General features: G+C 35.4%; 2 protein-coding genes across 7 annotated transcripts in view; one reads left to right on the top strand and one right to left on the bottom strand.

The window, feature by feature from the left end:
• The window catches only part of PCMT1 (protein-L-isoaspartate (D-aspartate) O-methyltransferase), a 47,642-nt gene that overhangs the window by 26,283 nt on the left and 814 nt on the right, over window positions 1-20,545 (top strand). The window contains exons 4-9 of one of the 4 annotated variants that reach the window (XR_009533999.1): window positions 3,348-3,452; window positions 5,284-5,404; window positions 7,147-7,232; window positions 11,715-11,884; window positions 18,845-18,988; window positions 19,974-20,054. Coding sequence is in view for 3 of the 4 variants with exons in the window: in XM_060115208.1 (XP_059971191.1) it covers window positions 3,348-3,452; window positions 5,284-5,404; window positions 7,147-7,232; window positions 11,715-11,884; window positions 18,845-18,988 (626 nt within the window). In the remaining variant the exon portion in view is untranslated. Of the gene's footprint in view, window positions 1-3,347; window positions 3,453-5,283; window positions 5,405-7,146; window positions 7,233-11,714; window positions 11,932-18,844; window positions 18,989-19,973; window positions 20,055-20,545 lie in introns of all 4 variants that reach the window. The other 3 variants (XM_060115208.1, XM_060115209.1, XM_060115210.1) reach the window with 3 other exon arrangements.
• Window positions 9,461-20,545, bottom strand: part of LRP11 (LDL receptor related protein 11) — a 62,195-nt gene continuing 51,110 nt past the window's right edge. Inside the window, exons 7-9 of one of the 3 annotated variants that reach the window (XR_009533997.1) lie at window positions 15,942-16,036; window positions 10,389-10,521; window positions 9,461-9,626 (exon numbers count right to left, since the gene is read on the bottom strand). Coding sequence is in view for 1 of the 3 variants with exons in the window: in XM_060115207.1 (XP_059971190.1) it covers window positions 16,011-16,036 (26 nt within the window). In the remaining 2 variants the exon portion in view is untranslated. Of the gene's footprint in view, window positions 9,627-10,388; window positions 10,522-13,972; window positions 16,037-20,545 lie in introns of those variants that run through there. The other 2 variants (XR_009533998.1, XM_060115207.1) reach the window with 2 other exon arrangements.

Below are 20,545 nucleotides of genomic sequence, written 5' to 3'. Positions count from 1 at the left end.
TAGAATTTATAAAGTACTTTCATACTTCATCACTTTTGTTCACAATGGTACTGCTATGGAGAAGGCAGAATAGGAACAACTTTTTTCTCTCCATTTTAATGATGTGGAAACTGAGGAACAATGAGCTAAAAAGAATTTCCAAAGTCAAGGGGTAATCAATGCAGAACCAGTAGAATCCAGTACTTTGAACACTTAATCCAGGATTCTTTTTCATAGTACTAGTGGTTTCCATTCATTAGGCAAGAAGCTCTTTGCAAAAGAATCTATATGAAAAATTGAAAATTTTAGTTATTTCTCTGTTACCCTTTTACCAAACACACCAACCACTGGTCTACATTTGTGTGTAACTCCTAAAGGGTTCTGTGGAACCTTTATGACTTTCTGGAACATGGTTTGAAAATCCTTGGATTATATGAGGCTACATCTATTAATGGCCTTCTCCCCTTTTTATGTTAATTGTGAGAAAAGATAGCCTTAACATCTTTTCTTTTTAACTTTTTAATATGGAAAATTTTCAACACCACACATGCAAATAGAATAATATAATGAACCCTCAAGTAGCCATCACCCAACTTCAGTAATTACCAAAAATTTGCTAATCTTGTCTTATATAATTGTTTCTCTTTTGCTGAAATATTTTAAAGCAATCCCAAACCTAATATTATTTTACCTCTAAATAGTATAAATCTGAAAGACTTAAAAGCACAACTACAATACCATATCATGACTAGCAATGTTCCTTAGTATTATCTTATATTTAGTCCATGTTCAAACTTGGCCAGGTGTTTCAAAAAATCCTTTTACAGTTGATTTGTTTAAATCAGGATCCAAACAAGAGCCTTACATTGTATCTTTTTAGTCTTTTTTAGTCTTTTTAGTCTCTTTTAATTTTAATAGTCCCCCTTTTTAAAATGCCATTTATTAATTGACAAAATTTGTTCATTTATCCTATAGAATTTCCCATATTCTGAACTTGGTTAAATGTTTCCTAGTGGTGTTTAACTTGTTCCTTTTTTTTTCTTTTCAAGAAGACTCCTTAATGGTTCTTCTGTTCATCACATCAGGAGGTACATAAATGTCTGATTCTCCACTTTTAGTGATTGGAATAAATAGTATTTTCAAAAAATTTTTATTAAATTATAATATACACACAATAAAGTGCACGCATCTTAAGTGTACAGCTTGATGAATGTTTACGTGTGTACATATATGTAACCACTACCCAGCTCAAGATACAGAACATTTCCTGCACCCCAAAAGGCTCCCTCAGTCAGAAAGGCCTCTTTTCCTAGTCAACCTCTATCCTCAAGGTAACCAGTATTCTAGCTTTTATCACCTAAGTTAGTTTTCCAGAATAGGGAGTTTCCATTCTGTCCTCCATTTTGAATGTTACCTGTTTCTGATGATTAAAAATTTTTTTTTTAATTTTTGCATAATTTCAGACTTACAGAAATGTTCTAAGAATAGTACAAATGATTCCCGTATACTTTTTACCCATATTCACCAAATGTTATCATTTTACTTCATTTGCTTTATCATTATTCTGTCTCCTCCCTCTCTCCCTTCCCCCATATATATACATATTTCCTTTTTTATGAACTCTTTAGGAGTAATTTGTAGGCAGAATACTGTTTACCTTTAAAAATAGGACATTCACTTAAATAACCATAGTGCAGTTGTCCAAATCAGGAAATTAACATTGATTAAACACTTAGCCAATTTACAGACCTTATTTAGATTTCATCAGTTGTTCTAGTAATGTCCTTTATAGGAAAAGAAAGTTGCAGATCAGGAGTTTCAATTGCCTTGTTTTTTTAATCTGGAACAATCCCTCAGTCTTTTATGGTCTTGAAAATGTTTATGAACGTTATAGGCCAGTTATTTTATAGAATGCCTCTCAATTTAGGTTTGTCTGATGTTTCTTCTTGATTAGATATTAGTTATGCATTTTTGCCTGGAATATCCCAGAAGTGATGTATTTTAGCAGATGTCATGTGATGTCAGAGTGTCCCATTATTGGTGATATTAACTTTAATCATCTGACTGAGGTCGTGTCAGTCAGGTTTCTCCACCAAGAAACTTCTGAACTCCATTGTAAAGTTACTACTTTTCCCTTTTGTAATTAATAAGTGTCTGGGGCAAACACTTTGAGAGTATGTAAATATCTTGTTACTCATCAAATGATAATACACTAGTTTTAGCATACATTTGTGATTTTTGCCTCAATCAGTTATTACTGAAATGGTTGCCAAATGGCAATTTTCTAAGTTCATCATTTCATCTATATTTAAAAACAGTTGAGAACAGTTTCTCCTTATTCTCCATTTATGTATATATAGAAGGATGTATTTACTTACTGTCACTATGGATTCATGGATATGTATTTTTGTCAACCAAGATCTGATAGTGAATGTGCTTATTGCTACTGGATCTGATGATTTTTAATAATTAATATACCAGGCATTTAAGGACAGCTTTTGAGATAACATTTATTAATTCTAACCTCATATTTTGGAAAAGCACTAAAATGTAAGTTTATAAAGAGGATGGAGTAGAGAAGGCTTTATTTCTTGGTTTGGTCCAAAGCATAACCAACATGAATTTATTTGATTTGTCATTTATATATACGGTAAACAAAAATATATATCCTTTGGCCCCCTTAATTCCACTTGTAGGAATTTGTCCTATAGATATACTTTATAAGATTATTAAAAAGGTTATTACATTATCTTACAGGTACACCTTTTAAGGTTATTTTATCTCTTGTTATAGAAGATTGAAGCTAACTTAAATATCTCTCATCAGTTATATTTATTACTACAATACATTCATACAAAAATATACTCTTCAGCCTTAAAAAAGAGTGAACACACTGTTTAAATAGTGATAAGGAAGCTCTTTCAAGATATAATAAATTTATAAATGCATATATATTTGCTTATATATGCATAAAGTGAATATGTTTGGAAGAAATCACTAGAAACTGGTAACATTGGTTGCCTTTACGGAGTGAGACTGGGGACAGGGGTGAGATGCAGACTTTTCACTGTAAATCTTTTTGTAGCTTTTGACTTTGAATTAATTAAATTAAAAAAATTTGCACACTGGAGATCTAAAATTACTGAACACTTCATCTAAAACACAAGAATTTTAATCAAACAAGAATTTTCTTATACGTAATTCCTGTGTAGATATAAGTATATAATATGTTATGTTTTCATTGTTTTGGTAGATGACAATAGTAGAAAAATTGGTGACAAGTTAGCAACTTTATTTGTATGCCATGGTATATATACTTTATAGAGTTTTGAAAAAAAATGAATACTTGCTTTGTTTTCTTTTGGCAGCATGCATATGCACTAGAACTTCTATTTGATCAATTGCATGAAGGAGCTAAAGCTCTTGATGTAGGATCTGGAAGTGGAATCCTTACTGCATGTTTTGCACGTATGGTAAGAGCTTTATTTACCATTCTGGCCCCAACAGAAGCGTATTATATGATTTGGCTGTGTATTTTTTTCACTAGCAGTTTTCGAAGGTTTTCTATGTTCCTTTTTAAATTCTATTAAGATAGCAGTTAGAATATGTATCACCTAGGATTTCTTTTTGTTGTTGTTGAAGTGACAGAACATTCAGTCAAAGTGGCAGAACTTGAAGGGAATTTATTTGGTTTATATAATGGAAAAGTCTAGAGGTATATCTGACTTCTTGTATGGCTGGATTCAGAAGAAGATCAAATGTTGTTATGGACAATGGGTTTCTCTCTGGTTCTTGGTTTGACTTTGCTTTCCTCCACATGTTGGCTTCATTTTCCGATATGCTCTTCTCTGTGATCACAAAGTGGCAACCAGTAGCCAAACTTCACTCTTCCAAGTACTCTTCTGGCAGAACAGAATACAGCCTGATTTCCAAACACTCCTACAGGTTTATTGGGATTGAAGGAGAGCTTTTTTTACATTAAGAAAAATGCTCTTATAAAAATGTGTTTTTTGTTATACTTCAGGTTTTTCTCATCAGAGGCTTATCTGGTAAATGACTATCCAGAGTATAAGTCTGGAGGCCCACTCAAGCACCTTGAAGTAAAGGTTTATCTGTGTTCAAATAATCAAATCGGGTTGATTATGAAAAATCTTGTACCTGTAGGCCAGCTTGGAAGGGTATGGTTTAGTTAAGTTAGGATTTATGGATCCTTTAGGACTAGAATCCATTTAACTTGCTATGCATATATAACTGGCAGACTACTGGAATATAAGCTCCAGAGAGGTGGGAATTTTGTCCGATTTTTTTTCATTGATGTATCCTAAGCATCCAGAACAGTGCCAGGCACACAATGAGGATTCAGATATTTCTTTTCAGTTGTTTGAATTGTTTTGTACAAGTTAAACCCTCACTAATGGGATGTAACTAAATACTAGAAATGGTATTTAATTAATGACTTGTTCTCTATACTTGACATGTTTATGGTTTCAGAGGCATAATCATTTTTTAAAATATCATTAGATTTCTGAGTTATCTTTTTGAGAATGATACTAATCAGTGTTTTTCACACATTTACCATGTGTTAGTCTGTGTTCTCAGTGCTTTTCCTGTATTCTCTTATTTACTCCTCACATGATTTATGAGGTATGTACCCCCTTCCTCCTCATTTTTCAGTTGAGGAACCTGATTGACGGAATAACTTGTCAGGGTTATATAGTTGTAAGTAAGTGGTGAAACCTAGATGTGAACACAGGTGGTCTGACTTCAGAGTCTTTATTGTGTTAAATTTATTTTACAATTAATATTTATACTTGGGGCCTTATGTATTTTTATATTTCCCACATGTGGCAGTAGAATCAGGTATAGAAGTCCCTATACAAAAATTTTTTATGTAACATTTTAATATTTAAAGTCACACTTTTAAGTGGAATTTAAATAAAAATGGTTGCACTAATAAGTACCTTTTAATATTGGTAGCTAAGTCCCACTTCAAGATCCTGGATTTAAAAATTAGTAATTGAAGAAAGCTATCATTTTTCTTAGTATTACAAGTTTTTGTAATTTATTCTAGCTTCTTAATTACTGAAGTATCATTATTCATTTAAGGGTTATAGTTGAGAACGTTGTATTTGCCCAATAATTTATAATAAACTGAGTGTTTAACAATCTAATTGGAGGCTTAAGCTGTTTACTTGTCCTGATTTCTCATTGCAGAATATGACTTTGGATAAAGAAATACTTTAATGCCGCTTTAGAAAAATAAACTTAGACCAGTGAACTACTGAATTATTCTTTCACTTCCAGGTTGGACCTAGTGGAAAAGTCATAGGAATTGACCACATTAAAGAGCTAGTAGACGACTCAATAAATAATGTCAGAAAGGATGATCCAATGCTTTTGTCTTCAGGGAGAGTGCAGCTGGTTGGTAAGTATCAGAAAACTTTAAAAATTTCCTCTCTGGAGAATTTTTATTTTCAGAAAAATCCCATGCAAGCTAAATAATACTCAGAGCTAATTATTGCATTTTTTTTTAACATTCACTTTTAAGTACTAAGCAAGAAAAAGCAACTACTCTAAAATGTTACACTGGTTCTACCTTGACCATGGGTGACGTGACTTAACTAGTTCAGGAAATGCCATGTTGAGTTCTTTCTTCATTGCTTTTTAAGAAGTAGTATCAAAGTAACAAGTGTCGAATATAAAAAATTTAAACAGTGCAGAGATGTGTAAGATAAAAAAGAAAGCCCCTCTTTTTCCTCCTGAAGTTTTTTAGACATATAAATGTACATATGAATAAACTGCACACACACATGGTTTTTAAATTGACTTATACTCTACATATTGTCCTTTAGGTTGCTTTTTTCCATTCAGCAGTATGCATGGACACATTTCCATGTGAGCATATTTTATATTGTGAAAAATAACAGACATCAAAATATGCATAAAACATAAATGTGAAGCTTAACAAACACCTGTTTAATCACCACACTGATCAAGAAATGGAACATTATTAGTACCTGGAAAGTTCTCTGCTTGCTTTTTCCTCACCATGACTACCTCCCTTTTCCCTAGCGGTATTATTACTTTTATGCATTTACTACCTAACTGCATTTCCATAAACGATGTTTAATTTGATCTTGAACTTCAGCTAAATGGAACCATACAGTATATATTCTATGACGAATGACTTCTTTTATTCATTATTATGTCTGTAAGATTCATCCTTCTTTTTGCATATAGTTCATTTTTATTGCTGTATAGCATTCTATTGTAGGAACATTACCAGAATTTGTTTATTAATGCTACTCTAGATGGATATTTTGGGTTGTTTCTGATTTGGAGATATATTCACAATGTACGTTAAGTCCAGATGCTTATATACACTCATCATACAAGCACTTATTTCTGTAGGTGTGTTGTTACAGTTCATAGAGTGACCAAAGATACTGCAAAAACTGTTTTCTGAAGTGACTGAACCAACTTACATTCCCAACAGTAATGTATCAGGGTTCCTGTTGCTTCACATCTCTGCCAGTACTTGGTATTATTAGATTTTTCTTTTTGCCCACTTAATGTATGGCAGTATCTCTGTGATTTTAATTTTGTATTTTCCTGTTAATCAGTGAGCTTGAACACTATTTCATACATTTGGCCATTTGGATTTCCTCTTTTGTGAAATGCCTATTCAGATATTGAGTTACTTATATTTTTCTTTGATTTGTAGGACTTCTATAGACTAGCCCTGTGTCTAGTTGTACATATTATCAATCTCTTCTCCCACTCTGTGAATTGCCTTTTCACTCTCATACTGTACTTTTTTGATAAATAGAAATTCTTAATTTTAATGTAGTCAGACTTACCAATTTTTTTCTAGTGCTTTTTGTATCCTGTTTAAGGCACTCTGAAATCATGAAGATATGTCCTTATAGTAGTTCTCAGAAGCACTATCATTTTAACTTTTCACATTTAGACCTTTGATCTTTGTGATGTTCATTTTTGTGTATGTATGAGGTAGGGGTCCAAGTATCTATTTTTTCTTTGAATATCCAGTTGTCCCAGCATCTTTTATCTAAAAATCTATCCTTTCCCCACTTTAAATCTCCTATAATTCTTCACACTGCGTAGTTCTATCTGAACAGATTTTTAAAGCATTTTTTTTTCTTTCAGTGGGGGATGGAAGAATGGGATATGCTGAAGAAGCCCCTTATGATGCTATTCATGTAGGAGCTGCAGCCCCAGTTGTGCCCCAGGCAGTGAGTTGTTTTTTTTCTGTGTTTGTTGCTTTATTCAACTAAAGCTCTTAAAAATTTATAGGAAATGACTTCTATTGATGTTCAAAATATCATCTGTGTTACGTTGTGCTTTTTTTTTCTTTTTGGTTGATAATTATGCTCAACTTTTTTTAAATTGAAACGCTGTGCATTTTAGTTGCAGTTAGTAGGCAGTTTTTTCATATGCAGACAGTTGTATAAATGACAGCCCCAGCTCATGGCTGTCTTATTTAAAGCACTATTTGATTCGGCTAAGAACTAGTACACCGGTAGAATTGGGACAGTCCCTCTGGAGTTCATGATCTGATAATCACTTGGTGTATTGTTAAATACCAGAATGTGCAAGACTATGTCAGGTGCATGGGTAAGACCAGGAAGTATTTGTCATACATTTATCCTCACAAACCTTATGTTCTAGAAGAGCTGTGTCATACATGTATCGGCATATGATAGATATTGAAGGGAAAACAAAATATGTACTGTAGGAGTTCAAGGGAGGGAGAGTATGTTGCATAGAATAGTCAAGGAGACTTCTTATAGGAATGGAATTTGAACTGAATCTTAAAGAATAGTAGGATTTGCATAGTTGCAGTGAGAGGGAAGGATATTCCAGTAGTATATATTACACAGTCAAGGAAATATTTAAGTACAAAATTGAGTGTTAGTTTTAGTAAGACTCTGATAAACTTATGTCAGCCCAAATATTCCTTGGCTTAGGTTTCTATTACATGTGATTTTTTCATAGTTCTTGACTAGATGGCAAGGGGCTAAAAGTGACAGCGTCTCTTCTGCACAGTCTCATGTACTCCCCAGCCTGCAAGTGGTTTTTTTTGTGTGTGTTTACACAGTTATGAGAAGCTGAAAGTTAGGGGATTTGTTCTGGTCACTGACTTGTTATTCATTGGCTGAACGACCTTAGGAAAATCAGCTATTTTCTCTGACCCTGTTATCTGTTTGAAAAAAAGACCAAACCAGTGGTTTTAACATATTTTAATTGAAGTATTAACTTCAATTAAAAGAAAGGTGTACAAGTCATAAATGAATAACGTAATGAATTTTCATGTAGGATGAAAATTGATCAGTAGGTTTTTTAACTTTTTTAACTTTTTTTTTTTTTTTAAATATTGGCAGCCTAGTAGGAACAACTAAAATCTGAAACAGAACTGTGTTTATTTTTTTATTTTTTTTTTTTGTTTTTTCATTTTTTCTCAGAACTGTGTTTAAATGAAAGGTCTTGGGTACAGGGCTCATCTGCCCCACTAAGACCCTAAGATGATCCCGAAAGGTATTTCTGGCTTTAGCTCAGAATGAATTTGAACATTTGTAGTAGCACTTGGAAGTATTATTGGTTGGGGGGGGGTGCTCTTTACATCTGATTAAATTTGAAGATAGGCATGCTGAAGGGGCTTTCCAGTTTTAAGAGAATAAAGATATTTATGCCTCCTTTGGATATCACCCCAAAACAACTAGAAAAACAAGAAACGGAAACACAAACTCCATATTCAGTTATCTAGGAGATTATACCTGCAATCCTGAACTCTACAGTGTGTGAAGACAGAAAGCAGTTGGAGTAATAACTGACCTGGAAGGGTGAAGGAAGTTGAACCGAAGAGACTGCAGAGAGGGGTATCAATGCAGAAGCAGTTTGCTCTGCAGAACTCAGAAAAAGCTTAGAAATTGGAGGCATCAGGACCTTGGAAACCAGAGTTAACGCTTTGGCCTGAAAAGAGGGGCTACTGCTTGAAATTCTTTATGAGGAACAGTTAGCCCTAAGCCCTAAGAAAATTTCTGAGAACCGAAAGACATAATTCTATAGTTTGAAAAGATCTTTTGAGTGCCTAGTACCATGAATTAAAAAAAAAAAAAAGAGCCACAATATCACCATGAAATTTCAGAATGTTACAGATAAAGAGAATATTCCAAAAGTTTCCAGAAAAACAAAATAGATAAACCGTTTAAGGGTCAGTAATCAGAAAGGCATCAGACTATAGAAAAGCAACATTAGAATGAACAAGTCAGAGGCAGACCATCACAATTCTGAATTGAAAATGATTTCCAATCTTGAATTCTGTACCCACACATGTCACTAAATACATAGAATAAAGATAATTTTAGATTTGCCAATCTCAATCTCTGTCTTTAAAAATATTCCACATACTGTTTCACAGAATACTTCTGGAGGAATTGCTTTAATTATATCATCAAAAAATGAGGGAGAAAAAAAAAGGTAGGACATCTTGTTCAAGGGAGAGGTGGTAAGAGTTCCCAGGATTCCAGGATTATGGCAAAGGAAGTCCCAGTATGAACGCTATGCAGCAGGCCTGGAGAATAACCAGTCCAGATTTCGAGTAGAGGAGGAAGGTACTAGAAGCGAGCCTACCAAAAAAGAAAAAAGAGCAGTTAAAAAAAAAAAAAAAAAGGAAGGCACTAATTAGATAGATTTGACTGCATGAAAATTTCATTAAGAAGCTGGGAGGGGGGCTCCCCTGGTGGCGCAGTGCTTGAGAGTCCGCCTGCCGATGCAGGGGATACGGGTTCGTGCCCCGGTCCGGGAAGGTCCCGCATGCCGCGGAGCAGCTGGGCCTGTGAGCCGTGGCTGCTGAGCCTGTGCATCCGGAGCCTGTGCTCCACAACGGGAGAGGCCACAACGGTGAGAGGCCCGTGTACCGCAAAAAAAAAAAAAAAAAGAAGCTGGGAGGGTACCAAGATTTAGAAACAGTTACAAAGAAAATTAAGGGAATGAAAAAAGAAAAACCTTCAGTTTTTAACTGTTGGGAAAACAGCTATTATATAAGAAAGGAAACAATCATTGGGTACCTTTTGGCTCAGCTGCAAATTACATTTACACAGTCATAACTGAAAATGGTTTTAATAAAAAATTATGATAGTGGTTGGATTGGGGGAAAGGAGCAGATACAGTTGGCCCTCTGTATCTGAGGGTTCCACATTCAAGGATTCAACCAATCATGGATCAAAAATACTCAGAAAAAAAAATTCCAGAAAGTTCCAAAAAGCAAAACTTGAATTTGTCACACCTGGTAACTCTTTACATGGTATTCGCATTGTATTAGGTATAATAAGTAATCTAGAGATGATTTAAAGTATATGGGATATATAGGTTATATGCAAATATTATACCATTTTATATAAGGAGCTTGAGTATCTGTGGATTTTGGTATCAGAGGTAAGGTCCTGGAACCAATCCCCCTTGGATACCGAGGGACAGCTGTTGATGTATGAGAGCTTAGTCCTCATCTTATTTCCACATAATCTGAAATAAAAAAGGAAATATTATACAGCATGGTAACTATAGTTACTAGTACTATACCATATAATTGAAAGTTGCTAAGAGAGTAAACCTTAAAAGTTCTCATCACAAGAAAAAAGAATTGTAACTATGTGTGATAATGGATGTTAATTAAACTTACTGTGGTGATCATTTCACATTATATACATATATATATATATCAAATCTTTATGTTGTACACCTAAAACTAATACAATATTTATATGCCAATTATATTTCAGTTAAAAAAATAAAAGACATGCTTTAGAAGTAAGCACTACAAAAGAAGACAGCTAAAAGGATTTAAAATGAGTGGATTTAGGGAGCAAGACTGGAGTAGTGGGAAGAAGTCTGCCATTTTTTCATTAAAAACCTTGACATTTAGAAAACTTTAAAGGGAAAAAATAAGGTAGACTTGCTGACAACAAAAATTTTGTTTAAGGACACTCTTCCTTGGAAAAATACTATCCAAAGTAAGGTTTCTTCCTTACTGTTTTTGATCAGTGGTCATCTGTCAGGCTACATTCAAATTGTGACATACGATTTAAAATTTTTCTGACTAGGGGGCTTTCACTGAGTAGTTTTGGTTCTTCACTGAAAGAGCGTCCTTGTCCTGACGCTGCAGAGACTCCAGCCCCACCTTCCTTCGTCATGTCATATGGTGCCAGTAATCCTAAGTTCAGTCATAAAACCAAGGTTCCCTTATTTTTGGTTCAGTGATGCCTTAAATTCTTAGATAGGATAAGTATTCCTTGCTGATGTTCTACACTTCCCCTCCTCCCCTCCAAACTATAAAGATTCAAAATAGGCATACAGGAATTGAAATTTCCTGTTTTGCCTTTGGCCTTCCCAAGAGGATAGGCCTACATTATGTGGTTCAACTCAAACATTTCGAGCATTGCAGTTGTACCAGGTACTGTGTTAGATGCTAAGGGCACAGAGGCGAATAAGACACAGTCCCTGTTGTCAGAGCATTTGTACTGTAGTAGGAAGGTCGGCAGGTAAATGAGTGAGTGGGTAACTGAGTAACAAGCTTAACAGTGGAAGTATGTATGTACTAAATAAAGTACATTTCTGCTTTCTGCCCATGGACACTGAAAGTTGTGTATAGTGATGTAAAATGACTATTAACATAAAATCTATATCTTGGTGTATATGTGCTCTTCTTTTTCTTTTAGCTAATAGACCAGTTAAAGCCTGGTGGAAGATTGATATTGCCAGTTGGTCCTGCAGGTGGAAACCAGATGTTGGAGCAGTATGACAAGCTACAAGATGGCAGTGTCAAAATGAAACCTCTGATGGGAGTGATATACGTGCCTTTAACAGATAAAGAAAAGCAGTGGTCCAGGTGGAAGTGATTTTATCTTCTGCTCTTTCTTCTTCCACACATGCAAGGTGAAAGGGTGTGGATTTTAAGAGATTAGACTACAAGAGCCGCTTTTTCGGTTGTCACCTTTGTGCTGCTCCATTTTAACATGAGAAATTCACTACATTAAAAATGTAGAAAAGTTTTGCATGGTCTGTCCTTTTGATTTCGCTCATCTTTGGGAAAGGGGGGTGAGACTTGGTTGGCACAAAGGTGTTTTTCTTTTTAAAGAGGCTTTCAGCCACACTTTCTAAGATTCTTTTAGTATCAGCCACTCTGTTTCTATATTTGCAACTCGTTTTTATAGCTGTTGTACGGTCATGGAAACAAAGGCTGTCATCTGAAGAGACGGGGTCATCGTTTCCTGCCCCAGTTCATCTCTATTATACCATTGTTGTAAAGAGAAAGAAGGGAAAAGATACCCTTGTCCCAGTTTTCGAGGGTGTCAGGATCCCAGAGAGGACATTCTCCCTCTCAGCTTGATTTCTCTCTTTCAATCAGGCTCATAGACGTCTGACAACCTGTGCCTGTTTCACATTCCACTCTTGTTTCCGAACCACTCTAAGGAAGAAACTCACCGTTTTATAGAACAGGCTGGCCAATTTTTAAGCTACTCTAAGTTCCCGGGGAGGGGAGGGGATTCTGTAAGTGAGTGCCCAGGTCTCACACACCTTCCCAAAGGGCCAGCAGAACGTAGCATAATCTTCAGTACAGCATGGCTCATTTTAACACCCACTTTTGTTTCTGTGTCTCAGCATAATCTGGATCTTTCGTTTGAAGCCAAGATTTCTCTTTTCCTCTCTTCCTTCTTTCCCTTCCCACTCTCTCCAGTGGGAGGGAGTGAGATCAGTAAGTAAGAGTGACATTAGCCAAGTCTACTTGGAATTAAATGCCGGAATAAGAAAGGCCTTACCGCCTCCTTGTTTTAGAATCTACTTTTATTGGACAGAGGTACTTATTTTAAGACGATTCTTAATAAGTAAATTGGTGATTATAGGTTTAATAGCCCTCTCAGTTTTGTTTTCTGGAAAGAGGAAAGGCACCTTTTGAATGAATGGTAATGGCAAAAATGGTAGTGAATCTACCTCAGTTTGTTCAAAACTGAGTTTTACTTCTGACTAATTTTGATTGGCCATTTCTGGGATACCTTACTAGGAATTGCATTTTAATTCTTCACCTAATGTAGTTATAGCTATTTTCTTTGAATTCTAACTGGAGCACAGGCACTTCTTTAAAACAAAAAAAAGTTTTAAAAAGCTATCAGTCTTGTCAGTTAGAATCAGATATAGTTACGAAGTTCATTTTGCTTCTAGTCTGGTTATATAACTACATAATTGTATGATTGCTGCTGTATAAAAGGGGCAAACATATCACTGAAATTACTGAAATTTGGTATCAAGTAAGAGTTCAGATTTTCATTAATAAGTTTAAAATTTCTCCTTTTATATACATTATTAGTACCATAATTTAATGATGAAGGAATTACAAAAAGGATTTTTGTTTTTATAACCAGAGGCGGACTTAGCTTGAAGCTAATGAAACTTAAGCTTCAGGGCCCTCACTTGCTTTGGGTCCTTCATGGCCTTATACCAAATTTTATATGCATAGTCTTATTTTTAGTCTACTTTTTTTTTCCTTCATAAAGACGTTCCCCCCTTACCCAATTATATAAGCTTCAGGCTTCCACACACCTGTATTTTACCCTTGATAAGACTAAACTATTTGTATTAAATTTAGAATAATTTTTAAATCTATGGACAATTGTTCAACCATTTACCAAATATTTAAATATATATATACACTTGGTTTTCTTTTTGGCCTTCAACTTTTTAAAACATTGAGCAATTTTACATGTATGCATCATTGGAAACTTTTCTCTAGTTGTACTAGGAGGACTTTCTAATTTTTTTCTATTGCAAATTTTCTGTTTGTTCAAACACATTTTCCTATATCCAAAGATGTAGTTCTAATTACAGAGATAATCAGTTACTTAGTTGTAAATCATGAAGTTTAAAGAATATAAAGGTAGAACAAAATCTGGAAACGAAATTGGAAAAAAACAACTGCCACATTAAAAAACAAATTTGTACCGAAAGAAATTACTAGAAAATAGGATGTTTGAAAGGGTAAAACATCAACGGTTAACTTAGCAGGGGACACGGGTTCGAGCCCTGGTCCAGGAAGATCCCACATGCTGCAGAGCAACTAAGCCCGTGCGCCGCAACTACTGAGCCTGCGTGCTACGTTCTGCGTGCCTAGAGCCTGGACACCACATCGAAGAGTAGCCCCCACTCGCCGCAACTAGAGAAAGCCCGCGAGCTGCAGTGAAGACCCAATGCAGCCAAATAAATAAAAATTAAAAAAAAAAAATCTTAAGAGACCCTAATCTGCTATTTCTGTTTGTGTTCATAAACTATCAGTCAAGGTCACAGGCAGCAAACAGAAAGTGTGCTCAGCTAGGATTTTGAAGTGATTTTAATGAAGGGACTATTCAAAGAAATACGGGAAAGGTTATGGGAACCAGTAAAGAATGTGACCTACCCAGGGACCAGGGGTTCCCAGGGTGATAGTAGGAAGCTATTACCACTCTAGACCTAAAGGTAAGGAAACACTTTTACTGGAACCCAGTGAGAGCAGGGACAGCAGACGCGGGGGTGGGGTGTGGTCCCTGACAGGAGCTGTAGTGATAGAGGGAAGCAGCTACTCCCACGTCTATGAATCACCTCAGTTTTCTCTCCTCTCGCCCTCTTCTCTCTGCCAGGGCATTGTATGGGGCAGACTTAACTGGGAGAGAGGAAGAGGCCCTGTGCCAGATGTAGTCTGAAGTCAGCTCTCACCACCTTTTTCCTTCCCCTTTCCTCCCATGCAGCAAATTCCTCTGCTGCTTTTTATTTTTTTAGTATTTATTTATTTATTTATTTATTTTTGGCTGCGTTGGGTCTTCGTTGCTGTGTGCTGGCTTTCTCCAGTTGCGGTGAGCGGGGGCTACTTTTCATTGTGGTGCGTGAGCTTCTCATTGCGGTGGCTTCTCTTGTTGCAGTGCACTGGCTCTGGGCACAAGGGCTTCAGTAGTTGGGGCACGTGGGCTCAGTAGTTGTGGCTCGTGGGCTCTGGAGCGCAGGCTCAGTAGTTGTGGTGCACGGGCTTAGTTGTTCTGCGGCATGTGGGATCTTCCCGGACCAGGGATCAAACCTGTGTCCCCTGCATTGGCAGGTGGATACTTAACCACTGCACCACCATGGAAGTCCCCGTCTGCTTCTTTTTAAATTTAGGTGTGGAATAGATTTGAGAGGACATCTAGCTTTTGTGTGCCCTGTTTCTATCCCCGTCAGGCTAATCTATGCTTAAACTGTCCGAGACAGGAAAAAAAAGAAAAAAGCCTTTATTTTAAATTGCCTTTGGAAAAGCAAACATCTAATACTTTTCTTTGGCAATTTGTTCTGTTGTTAAATTTGTTAAATATTTTTCAGTGTGAGGACCTTCTTAATACATCATTAGTTCAACAAGTGTTTGTGTGCCCACTATGTAGGCACTGCTTTAGGGCCAGGAATACACAGCTGTGAATTTGAAACTGACCATTCTCGTGGAACTTACAGTCAAGTAGAGGATCCCCAAAAAAAATCCAAAGACAAGACAAACAGGCAATTAGAGTGTGGTGTGTTGGCTCTGCCTTGAGGGCGGTAGGGAGCGATTGTTTAAGCCAGGCAGTGAAGCAATCAGAATTCCATTTCAGAAAGATAATTCTGGCAGTGGGGTAGAGAGTAGATTGGAAAGGGACAAAACTAGGGTCAGAAGTAGGAGGTACCTGTAGCAAGTCAGGGGTACAGTGATGGTGGCCTGAATTAAGGCACTGGTGTTAAGGATAGAATGTGGTTAAAAAGGGTTGCCTACATTTTCTCATCTCACGTGGGAATTATGTAAAAAGCTCCCTAGTCAGTTTCTTGCCAGGCTAGATGATTTCTCTTCTTTCAGAATTTCTTCAGGATTAATTCAAGAACTCATCCTAGTGCTTTCTTACGAACATTCTCTTGTTTCTCACCAGCTTTCCATCCTTCTCTGACTGAGGCGTCCAGAGCTAGTTGGAGTGCTCTGTGAGAGTGAGATCCAATCATTTCTCGGAAGGTGTGATAGAAACTAGATGGAAAAAAAAAAGAGAGAGAACTTAGTGGGCATGCTGAATTCTAGTGCCAAATAAAGCCCCAAACTTGAATGTAGACTTTTGTCCCCTTATACTTGGAAAAATGTTCCTTGCAATTTTGGTGGATTAATAAAAGGAGAGAGAATGTCAGAGAGATAGGCTATAGACTTAGAATCTGTGGTATTATGTTCAAGACTATGGATATGTAATAGTTGTATTAGTTGCTTTGTAAACTTAATGATTTTTAAATTTGTATTTTATTTTATACAAGTATATTTATTTTATGTATCTAGAAATCAACATTTTGTTAATCTTCTGGTAAGTTTTATTTTATTTTTGTTTTTAATAGCCACAAGAGTCAGAGGAATAAGTCCATCTCTGGTTTGTGAAACTGAGGAATGTTTCAGGGTTCTCATTCCATAAGTACTTTGTCTATCGACGTCTTCTTAAAGTGCCATGTACACATGAAAGAAATGTTATGAATTGATTGGCATTTCTAGGATTGACAGTTTAGGTCCTAGGATATCCAGCCGATCCTGTGTTCCATATTGTTCTATACTGTCCCTTTTTAATTTCTTTACATATTTTACAGCATTATGATATATTTTGCATCCTAAAGGCAGGAATATATTCTGTTGCTTTTGGAATTCTTTTTATGTCTCTCATAATGCTTTGTACAAAGCTAATTGTACAAAGCTTTTATTACCTCAGAAAGCCCATTAATTAGAAAATGTTCATGGATTTTGATTGTTATTTCCTGGTAGTACCTATTTTCAGTTGTTCTTGATAAAGAATATATAATACTAAATGTTAGTAACTTAGAGTTATTAACCTAATTAAATTATGTATAATTACTTATTATACAATAAAGTAACAAATATATACAGTTATTAATCTAATGAAATATTAGCACATATATACAATTTTATTTATTTATTTATTTATTTTTTGCGGTACGCGGGCCTCTCACTGCTGTGGCCTCTCCCACCGAGGGGCACAGACTCCAGACGTGCAGGCCCAGCGGCCATGGCTCACGGGCCCAGCCTCTCCGCGGCATGTGGGATCCTCCTGGACCGGGGCACGAACCTGCGTCCCCTCCATCGGCAGGCGGACTCTCAACAACTGCGCCACCAGGAAAGCCCACATGTATACAATTTTAAAGAGCCTTTTTAGAAATTTAGGATGTACTCTTTTTTATTGTAAGTGATCTGTGCATGTAAGTCAGATAAAGAAAAATATGGTTGGGCTTCCCTGGTGGCGCAGTGGTTGAGAGTCCGCCTGCCGATGCAGGGGACACGGGTTCATGCCCCAGTCCGGGAAGATCCCACATGCCGCGGAGCGGCTAGGCCCGTGAGCCATGGCCGCTGGGCCTGTGCATCCGGAGCCTGTGTTCCACAATGGGAGAGGCCACAACAGTGAGAGGCCCGCGTACCGCAAAAGAAAAAAAAAATGGTTATGTAGAATTATAAATATTAGGAAAAATTAATAAGGTTAATGGATTTTGGAGTCTTAGGATGTGACAAGGTTATACTTGCCATGGCAGCAAATTTTTGGTTTTCCTTGGCACCCTAAATGTTACAAACTCAAGTCTGTAAACTTAATTTCTTTTCCTTTTTTTTTGGAGTGGGGTGCTATAAATTGCCTTCTATTTCTTTTCAACAATACTGTTCCTGACTACCAAAGTAATGTATATGCATTGTAAAAATAGGAAAAAAAATACAAAGAATAAAAGTCACCCATAATCCCAAAATCTAGAGATAACCTCTTATTAACATTTTGTAGATTTTTTCTTCTTTTATCCATAGATCTATATAAATCTCTTTTGTAATCCTGAGATCATATGGTAGCATTATTTTGTAATCTTTTTATTTAATAAAATGTCATCAACATTATCCCATATCATTAAACATTTTTTAACAATATGATCTTTTCCAGTTTTATTGAGATATAATTGACATATGGCATTGTATTAGTGTTAGGTGTACAACATAGTGATTTGATAGATGTATATATTGCAAAATGATCACCACAATAAGTTTAGATCTTACATCCAAGTCTTTAATCCATTTTGAGTTAATTTTTTTGTGTGTGGTATAAGATGGGGTCCAGTTTCATTCTTTTTCATGTGGCTCTCCAGTTTTCCCAACACCATTTATTGAAGAGACTGTTTCTCCATTGTATATTCTTGGCTCCTTAATTAATGGACCATATATGCATGGGTTTATTTCTTTATTCCATTGGTCTCTGTGTCTGTTTTTATGCCAAATACCATACTGTTTTGATTACTCTAGCTTTGTAATATAGTTGGAAATCAGGAAGTGTGATACCTCCAGTCTTGTTGTTCTTTCTAAAGTTTGCTTTGGCTATTTGGAGTCTCTTGTGGTTCTATACAAGTTTTAGGATTGTTCTATTTCTGTGAAAAATGACATTGGAATTTTGATAGGGATTATATTGAATCAGTAGATTGCTTTGGGTAGTATGGATACTTTAACAACATTAATTCTTCCAATCCATGAGTATGGAATATATTTACATTTATTTGTATCATCTTCAGTGTCTTTCATTAACTTTCTATAGTTTTCAGTGTACAACTCTTTGGTTAAATTTATTTCTAGATATTTTATTCTTTTTGATATAATTGTAAATTAGATTGTTTTCTTAATTTTTCTTTTGATAGTTTATTATTAGTATATAGAAACAGCTAATTTTAGTTAGTTGTTTTCTGCAAAAAGAGACAGTTTTACCTCTTTCTTTCTGATTTTGATGCCTTTTATTTCTTTTTCTTGCCTAATTGCTCTGGCTAGGATTTCCAGTACTATGTTGAATAAAAGTGGCGAGAGTGGGCATCCTTGTCTTGTTCCTGATTTTAGAGGAAAAGCTTTCAGCTTTTCACCGTTGAATATGATGTTAGCTGTGAGCTTGTCATATGTGGCCTTTATTATGTTGAGGTACGTTCCCTCTATACCCAGTTTGTTGAGAGTTTTTATCCTTTTCCCTTTTCAAAAATTTTTTTTAATTTTTTAAAAAATATTTTAAAAAATATGCTGGGCATATTTTTTTAAATATGAGAGGATATGCTGGGCAATAAGGATATTTATTGACAGAATCCTTAATGCCTTGCAACAGGTAAATAAAATGTAAAATTATTTAAAAAACAACAATAGTATCTTTAATCCATATTTTAAAAAGCACAAGTGAATTTAATTTATGACTAGAGCACTTTGCAAGTGAACTCTTTGAAGATTAAGTACTTTAATGCTTGCATGAATTTAAGTAAAAGCTGTTTTATGAGAATTACAGTACTTAAATTATTTGGAAGAATGTATTAAGAGGAACAAGAATTGATAACTTACCATTTAACAGATAATCCAGTGCTGTATGACAAAGACAGCTGATGGGAGAAGTCATTTTAAAAATATTTTCTTGCACAATTTATAAAATTCGTATTTTATAAAAAATACTGTACTGGCCAATAATCCCTTAATTCACCACTTACCTGGGAAATTTTAGCTCTTTATTTACCTTCCCTTCAAATTTACTTTAACAGCTTTTTAAAAAACTTAAAAATTTTTATTATAGACAAGTTGCAAGAATAGTACAAAGAGCTCCTGAATCTCTTCATCCAGAGTTACCAATTATTAACATTTTTCCACATTCCTTTTCACTCCCTCTTTCTCTATATGTATACATATATGTAACATTTTTTCCTGAGTCATTTGAGATTTAGTTGCAAACATCATACTTCTTTACCCCTAAAGTACTTGAGTCTTTAACAATGTTTTTTATTACTCAGATTACCCTCAAATAAGAAGCCTTTAGGCTTTTCTGGTAGCTTTATTTTTTCACTTTTAAGAGCTTTATTGAGGTATAATTTATATACCATACAATTTATTTTAGACTGCATTTTTATTCCTTCCTTCCTCTCACTGGCAGTTGCTGGCACAGTGCTGCACCTGGCTGAGCGAATGGTTTCTTTTGGAGCTGATAAAGCTGCCTTATGAAATCAGCTGACAGGTATATTATACCGACAGATGATGCGTTTTCTCACAAAGAGTTTGGGTTGACATTGACCCACTCGACAATTGCTAACAGATACCCTAAACAAAAGACTAAATTTTTGTCCAATTTTGTGAAAGTAGCTGTAAAGAATGATCTGAACTCTAACTACTCATTATTATTTTACAATAAATAGTATTAGCAAGATCCTGGATCTAAAAGTTACCATTTCTCTGAATATTTGGTCTTGAAGGAAGAAAGTTACTTTTGAATTAAAAAATAAAGAATTCAGGTCCTTTAGTTTTCATTCTTCATTCTGGAGTAGCACGAAGGATGTCTGAAATGGCTGATTTCCGTTTTTGCTTTGACTTGGATCATTTGCTCAGTTTTGTTTTTGTTTTTAATAATGCTTGGGGATCAGTGTATTTTTACTGATTTATTAGTGGTATCTAATCTATTAGAAAGCCAAGTTTTGTAATATGTAACTCCTACTTATATGTTTCTCTCCT

Source organism: Mesoplodon densirostris, chromosome 12 (genome assembly GCF_025265405.1).
Source record: "Mesoplodon densirostris isolate mMesDen1 chromosome 12, mMesDen1 primary haplotype, whole genome shotgun sequence".
Classification (NCBI taxonomy): Eukaryota; Metazoa; Chordata; class Mammalia; order Artiodactyla; family Ziphiidae; genus Mesoplodon; species Mesoplodon densirostris.
This window is presented reverse-complemented; position numbering and strand designations above follow the sequence as displayed.